Source organism: Rhinolophus sinicus, linkage group LG03 (genome assembly GCF_036562045.2).
Source record: "Rhinolophus sinicus isolate RSC01 linkage group LG03, ASM3656204v1, whole genome shotgun sequence".
NCBI lineage: Eukaryota > Metazoa > Chordata > Mammalia > Chiroptera > Rhinolophidae > Rhinolophus > Rhinolophus sinicus.
The window spans coordinates 97,420,198-97,428,319 of NC_133753.1; the positions used below are offsets into that span (position 1 = coordinate 97,420,198).

Sequence of the window (8,122 nt, forward strand, 5' to 3'; positions counted from 1 at the left end):
GAACAGGAGGAGGCTGAATGTAGCCTATGGCAATGTCCTTCACAGGAGGCGCTGGGGCCAGCATGCCTGGTGGCTAGCTTCAGACCTCCCCAGAGCCCCACCTGGCTGCCACCTCAGACCACACACCCAAAGGGCAACCAAAGGGCAGTCACCAGAGCCCTGCTAAAGAGAATCCAGCATTGCAGGGTCAGCCCCTGCACGACAGCCTCTCCACTGTGATCATGGCCAGTCCTTACAGCCAATCAGCCTGAGGGCTAATCACTCCCACTGATGTGCAAACAGCAACCACAGCTCAACTACAACAGGAGGGCGCACCAGGGACACGCCTGCCACACCTTGGTCAGGTAACCAGGAAGACTAAGCCACTGAGCCCAACAGGACACCTACTACATAAGGCCACTCTTCTAAGACCAGGAGACATAGTTTAATAGCTCTACCTAATACATAGAAACAAATACAGGGAGGCAGCCAAAATGGGGAGACAAAGAAATTATGTCCCAAATGAAAGAACAGAGCAAACCTCCAGAAAAAGAACAAAAAGGAAACAATCTACCAGATGCAGAGTTCAAAACACTTATAAGGATGCTTAATGATCTCAGGGAGAATATCAAAAAGTAGATAGGAAACATAAAAATAGAGATAGAAAACATAAAAAGGAACCAGTCAGAAATGAAGAAAGCACTATCGGGAATCAACAGTAGATTAGATGAGGCAGAGGTTCGAATCATCAATTTGGAAGATAAGGTAGCAGAAAACATCAATCAGAACAGCAAAACCAAAAACGAATCCAAAAAAATGAGGAGAGTTTAAGGGACCTCTGGGACAACATGAAGCATACCAGCATTCACATCATAGAGGTATCAGAAGGAGAAGAGAGAGAGCAAGAAATTGAAATACTATTTGAAGAAATAATGATGGAAAACTTCCCTAACTTGGCGAAGGAAATTGACATGCAAGCCCAGGAAGTGTAGAGTCCCAAACAAGATGAACCCAAAGAGGCCCACACCAAGACACACCATAATTAAAATGCCAAAGGTTAAAGACAAAGAATCTTAAAAGCAGCAAGAGAAAAGCAGTTAGTTACCTACAAGGAGCTCCCATAAAACTGTAAACTAATTTCTCAACAGGAACTTTGCAGGCCAGAAGGGAGTGGCAGGAAATATTCAAAGTGATCAAAAGCAAGGACTTATAACAAGATTATTCTGCCCAGCAAAGCTATCATTTAAAATTGAAGGAGAAACAAAGAGCTTCCTTGACAAGAAAAAGCTGAAGGAGTTCATCATCACCAAACCAGTGTTACAAGAACTTTTAAAGGGACTTTTTCAAGAAGAAGAAAGATAAAAAATAGTTTAATAAAATGGCAATGACTACATATCTACCAACATTACATTAAATGTAAATGGATTAAATGCTCTAATCAAAAGACATAGGGTAGCTCAATGGATAAGAAAACAAAATCCTTACATGTGAGTATGCTGCTACAAGAGACTCACTTCAGATCAAAAGACAAACACAAGTTGAAAGTAAAGGGATAGAAAAAGATAGGTCATGAAAATGGAAATGAAAAAAAGGTTAGGGTAGCAATACTTATACAAGACAAAATAAACTTTGAAGAAAAAGTTATAACAAGGAACAAAGAAGGACACAGTAATCTCACTTCTGGGTATTTATCCAAAGAAACCCAAAACACTACTTTGAAGGGACCTGTGTATCCACATGTTCATTGCAGCATTGTTTACAATATCCAGGATATGGAGGCAGCCTGGATATCTATAAATGGATGAATGGATAAAGAAGAGATGGTACTTATATACAGTGGAGTATTACTCAGCCATAAAAATGTATGAAGTCTTGCCAACTGCAACAACATGAATGGACCAACAAGGTATTGTGCTGAATGAAGTAAGTCAGACAGAGAAAGACAAATGCCATATGACTTCACTTATATGTGGAATGCAAAGAATAAAATAAACAAACAAACAAAACAGAAACAAACTCATAGATACAGAAATAATTTTGATGGTTACCAGCTGGGAGGGCAGTTGGGAGAGTGAGTGAAAAGGGGGAAGGGATTATGAAGTACAAATTAGTAGTTACAAAGTAGACAAGGGGATATAGAATATAGCATAAGGAATATAGTCAATAATATTGTAATAACTATGTATAGTGTCAGATGGTATTTATCAGGGTGATCACTTCTTAAGTGTCTAATCACTATGTTGTATACCTGAAACTAATATAATATTGTATGTCAACTATAACTGAAAAATAAAAATATATATTAAAAATGTAAAAAGAAAACAATTTCCCATATTAACAAACTAAAAAAAAATTATAGAGGCAAAATATCATTTGAAAAAATTTAACGTTCATTCCTGATGAAACCTTCCAGCAAACTAGGAAAAGAAGGGAATTTCCTGAACCTGATAAAGGGCAGCTACAAAAAGCCTGCAGTTAACTTCATGCTGAATCACGAAAACCTAAATGCTTTTACTCTAAGATTGGGAACAAAGCAAAGAGGCCTGCTGTCATCACGTTTATTTAACATTGAACTTGAGAGTCTAGCCAGTACATAAAACAAGAAAAAGAAATAAAAGACATCCAGCCTGAAAAGGAAGAAGTTAAACTGCCTTCATTGACAGACAACGTGATCATCTATGTCAGGGATGGCAACCTTGATCTGTCAAGGTCAAGATAGTAAGTATTTTAGTCTTTGGGTGTCATTTCTGTTGCAACTGCTTAACTGTGCTATTGTGGCATGAAAGTAGCCATAGACAATACATGAATAAACGTGCATGGCTGTATGCCAATAAAACTTTATCCTAAAATAGGTTGGAGGCAGATTTGGCCCGTGGATGATAGTTTCTGATCCTTGGCCTGTAGAGTAAGTCCCATGGAATCCACCAAAAAAGCTACTAGAACTATTACATAAGATTAACTAGGTTTCAGGGCCGGCCCAGTGGCTCAGGCAGTTGGAGCTCCATGCTCCTAACTCCAAAGCCTGCCGGTTACCGATTCCCACATGGGCCAGTGGGTTCTCAACCACAAGGTTGCCAGTTCAATTCCTCAAGTCCCGCAAGGGATGGTGGGCTCCGCCCCCTGAAACTAAGATTGAACACAGCACCTTGAGCTGAGCTGCCACTTAGCTCCCGGATGGCTCAGTTGGTTGGAGCACGTCCTCTCAACCACAAGGTTGCCGGTTTGACTCCCGCAAGGAATGGTGGGCTGTGCCCCCTGCAACTAGCAACGGCAACTGGACCTGGAGCTGAGCTGCGCCCTCCACAACTAAGACTGAAAGGACAGCAACTTGACTTGGAAAAACGTCCTGGAAGTACACACTGTTCCCCAATAAAGTCCTGTTCTCCTGCCCCAATAAAAATCTTAAAAAGAAAAAAAAAAAAAGATTAACTAGATTTCAGCATATATGATCAATATATAAAATTCTATTGTATTTCTACATACTAGCAATGACCAACTGGAAGTTGAAATTTTTAAAATAACACCTTTTACAATAGTTCCCCCCCGAACAAAATAAATATTTAAGGATAATCTAATGAAACATATGAAAGAAAACCTATACACTGAAAACTACAAAACATTGCTGAAAGAAGAAATTCAAGAAGACCCAAACAAATGGAAAAATATACTATGTTTGTGGGTCAGAAGACTGACTGGTGCTATCAATTCCCCCCAAGTTGATCTATAGATTCAACAAAATCCCCATCAAAATCACAGCTGTCTTCATTATAGAAACTGACCAACTGACTAAAATTCATATGGAAGTGCATTCCTAAAGTTCACGCATTTCCTTTTATAACTGGGGATCTGAGGACACAGCTTGACTGTCTATTGCCCCTGCCACAGGGCACGCTGAGTTGTAGTGTCTGGCTGAGTGCAGGTTATAAGAACACGACCGTTCTCAGAGGGGCAGGAGCCTGGCTCTGACTGGCTCAGGTGACAGTGTCTGTGCCACGGGGGCACCAGGGCACATCGTGCTTCCCAAGGTGCAGCTAACACCGAGATTTTTTTTGTACCTTCTTGGGCCGATATGTCCGACTTTGGTTCAGAAGACAGAGAATGTATGCTTTATTAAAGTGTATTGCTCAATACATCCCTATTAAACATGGACTTAGTGGAAATTATCCCAAATTTGGGCCTGTGTGCTCTTATTTTTAATTTCCAGTGCTGTTTTTACCATCTAATGCCTTGCTTCCGTGTTTCCCTGAAAATAAGACCTAGCCAGACAATCAGCTGTAATACGTCTTTTGGAGCAAAAATTAATATAAGACCCAGTATTATATGATATCAAATCATATTATATTATATTTTATTAGATTATATTATATTACCCGGTCTTATATTATAGTAAAATAAGACCCGGTCTTATATTAATTCTTGCTCCAAAAGACGCATTAGAGCTGATTGTCCAGTCAGGTTTTATTTTCAGGGAAACATAGTACTCTTGTGGACCAGCACGTCAGCCAGCCCCTGGGAGCTTATTCGAAATGCTGCATCTTGGGCCCCACCTCAGACCTTCTGAGTCATAATCTGCATTTTAAGAAGATTCTCAGGTGACTGGCATGCAAATTTAAATTTGAGTCACACATGTGCATATTCAGGTGTATATAAATGGGAGGTCATTTCAATAAGAACTCGAACTCCTAGTTATTGTTTTACGAGCTTTTTTTATTGCTTTGTATGCAGTGCACTCACCTCCCCCAGACACACACACACACACACACACATCCCTTATGTAAACTAGAAAACATTCCTCTTGATAAACTGCTTTACTCTTCCAGGAAAGGTAAAATGGAGCTCATGAATGTGTTTAATTAGTGCTTATTTTATATTTTTCCATTAATAAAGCAGCATACATCATTACAGAGAAGTTTGAAAATGCAAGAAACAGGAAAAAATTACTTATAATCCTATCATTTAAAAATAATCACTGTTGTTTTAGGTGGATTTTTGGGTACTTTTTTAGTCTTCCTTCTAACAGAATTTTTATAGTGGTTAATTCACTATGTATTAGGATATAAATGGTATAGTTTTTATAATATGTAACAGACATACATGGAGCATAGTACATAGAGATTCTGAACATGCAATTTTGGGTTCTGCATCTTTCTGACAACATTTGTATTTTTCCAGATTATCATTCATTCCCTGTAAGCGTCATGTTATATGCGTCATAATGTTCCATTGAGTATATAAACCATGATTTACTTAACATTCTCTTATTGCGTAACATTTAGAGGGCTTGCATTTTCCATTTTGGTAAGTAGCATGCAATGAAAATTATTGTGCATACAGCATTTTTCTATATATTTCCAGTAATTTCCTCAGGATAAATTTTCGGAAGTGAGTCAGAAGGATGTGAACTTAGATTCACATTACAAAATCCAGAGTATATCATTTAAAAATCACACTTAGAAGAAAAGCCAGAGGTCCGAGACCGAGAGCTGAAGTATTGTCCTTGCCAGGTGAAGAGAAAACCGCCCATTGACAAGACAGAATGGGACGGCTTCTTTGACGAGAACGGTCAGTTGGCCAAGTCACGAGACTTCATTTGTGTTAACATCCTGGAAAGGGTACGGTCCCCAAGTTCCCCTTGGCCTTGGCCTGGATCTGGGGGGCATGGCATCAGGAGGGGCCCTTACGGCAGCATCTGGAGAACCCATGACTTCTCACATCCCCGCCTTCCCCAGGGTCTGCACCCCTCTGTGAGGACAGAAGCCTGGAAGTTCCTCACAGGATACTACTCATGGCAGAGTTCCCAGGATGAGAGGCTCACCGTGGACAGCACAAGGAGGTAGAACATTCCAGATCCTGTCAGGGGAGGGTGGCTGTGTGTGGGGGAGGGTTGGAGGGTGCTCACCCCAGCCTGGCAGTCTCAGTCTTCTTCCTTCCAATGGACTTCTCATTCTGAGCAACAAAATCCCCACGGCACTCCTGACCCAGGCCCCCCACACAGGAGGCGCCCCCCAGTTCCATTTACCAGCGCACAGACTGCCGACATGGGCTTGACCCCAGCGACTGCTCTTATCCCACCCCCAATCCCATCCCATCCCTTCCCACCCTTTCCTGGGGCCTCTGTCTCCTTCGTAAGGTGGAGAAGATTGACACACAGGGCCAGCCAGAGAAGAATCCAAGGCAAGAGGGGACCTGAGGGCTAGCTGGCCAGGCCAGAGTCTGACGAGAGCCCGCACATGTCAGTTTCCCGAGGCTGCTGTAACACAGCACACAGACCAGATATCTTACCACAGCAGGAATGCACTCGCTCAGTTCTGGAGGCCAGAGCCCAAAAGCAAGGTGCTGGCAGGGCCGTGCTCCCTCTGAAGTCTCCAGGGGAGAGTCCTTCCTTGCCTCTTGGAGGTTCTGGTGGCTCCTGTTGTCCCTTAGCGTGTGGCTGCATCACTGCATTCTCTGCCTCCCTGGTACAGGACCTTCTCCTCTTTTCCCTGTGTCTGTCCTCTGTGCATCTCTCGTAAGGACACTTGTCATTGGACTTAGGGCCCACTCGGATAAACCAGAATGTTCTCATCTTGAGACCCTTAACTTAATCGCATCTGCAAAGACCCTTTTTCCAAATTAGGTCACAGTCACAGGTTCTAGGGGTTAGGGAATGGACATATCCTTTGGGGGTCCCCATTCAACCTACTACAACACCTAAGCTCGTTCAAATGATGAGCACAAAACACTGCCTCATGCAGTCCTTCTGATTCTGACGCATGGGTGCTAGTGTTATCCCACTCTACAGATGAAGAAACTGAGGCTCAGAGAGAAAGTGAGTTTGCCAAGGCTTGACCCTAGTTGCAGACACCCAGTTATTAAGTTGTAGAGCCAGGATTCAGGTGTGGGGGTCGGACTGCGGAACCACGAGGTTAAACCCATGCCCATCTGCACTCCAGACACATAGCAGAGGATGGTTAGGGCTGGCACAGGCAGCAGGCATGGTCCAGGGTCCCCAACTTGACAGGAGGCAAGGCTGCCTCATTCAGCCTCAGTCCTGTTCTCACAGGAAGAATTACGACGCCTTATGGCAGATGTACCAGAAGATTCAGCCGCTTCTGGAAAACCTGCACCGGAACTTCACAGAGACTCAGAACAACATCAGTAAGCAGAGGGTGGGCAGGGCTGCGCAGGCAGGACTGCCGGACACCATCCCTGCCCCTCTGCTGTCTTGTGCAGGGCAGTGGGGCCCTGGTGCCCAGGAGCTGCCTTGACATGTGCCTGGAATTTCGCCAGCTAAGCCTTGGTTAATCCATCCGCCCATCTCTCCTGGGTGCCCCAAATGCCCAGCACCGTGTTTCCACGGGTACATGCTGTCCTGCTGGTTTGTCTTCATCTCTCCCACCTTTGGCCTACAAGTAGGCTGGATTTGAATTGGACGGAAGGGGTACATTTCCAGCAGAGGGTACAGCCTGGTCAGAGATTTGGAAGTGAGAAGAAACCCAGGCAGTTCAGGGTGTGGTGAGGGATAGAGCCTGGTGGCTGTTCACAGCCCCCTCCCCAGGATGCCCTGGGTTGGTTGAAGGGAATAAACCCACCCATGGACCCTGGGTGCTGTAGGGTCCACCAACCGGTCCCTTGCTCCCAACCCAGCATGCGATATCCAGAGACTCTATGACAAAGACCCCCTGGGCAACGTTCTTATCGACAAGAAGAAGTTGGAGAAGATTCTGCTCCTGAGCTATGTGTGCAACACCCGAGCAGGTACATCACAGCGCTGAGCCTCCGCTCAGCCTCCTCAGTTCCTTCCTGGAATCCCTGCCCCGCCCAAGCCCAGGCTCCGCCCCTCCTCACCGCCCCCCTCCACCCCAGAGTACCAGCAGGGCTTCCACGAGATGGTGATGCTTTTCCAGTTGATGTTGGAACATGACCACGAGACCTTCTGGCTTTTCCAGTTCTTCCTGCAGAAAACAGTAAGGGCTGGGCCTGAGCTCAGGGACCACCGCCTCCCCCTCCCAAGTCTCCAAACAGCCCCTTGAGGTTAGGCAGGCATTGGCAGCCCCAGCTATTTCCTCTAGCCCTTTGGCATTGCCCTCCCAGGCTCCTAGTCCCAGAGGAGCCTGGGAGGGCAATGCCAACCCCAGTGGGGTGTATTCTAGGGCGGGGTGGC

At 44.5% G+C, this 8,122-nt stretch overlaps 1 protein-coding gene across 1 annotated transcript in view; it reads left to right on the forward strand.

Annotated features, from left to right (window-relative positions):
* Positions 1 to 5,423: 5,423 nt before the first annotated feature.
* The window catches only part of TBC1D21 (TBC1 domain family member 21), a gene marked incomplete at its 5' end in the record, with an annotated part of 7,811 nt that continues 5,112 nt past the window's right edge, over positions 5,424 to 8,122 (forward strand). Inside the window, 4 exons of the mRNA XM_074329188.1 lie at positions 5,424 to 5,812; positions 7,022 to 7,116; positions 7,606 to 7,716; positions 7,825 to 7,925. Of these exons, the coding sequence (XP_074185289.1) occupies positions 5,424 to 5,812; positions 7,022 to 7,116; positions 7,606 to 7,716; positions 7,825 to 7,925 (696 nt within the window). The remainder of the gene's footprint in view (positions 5,813 to 7,021; positions 7,117 to 7,605; positions 7,717 to 7,824; positions 7,926 to 8,122) is intronic.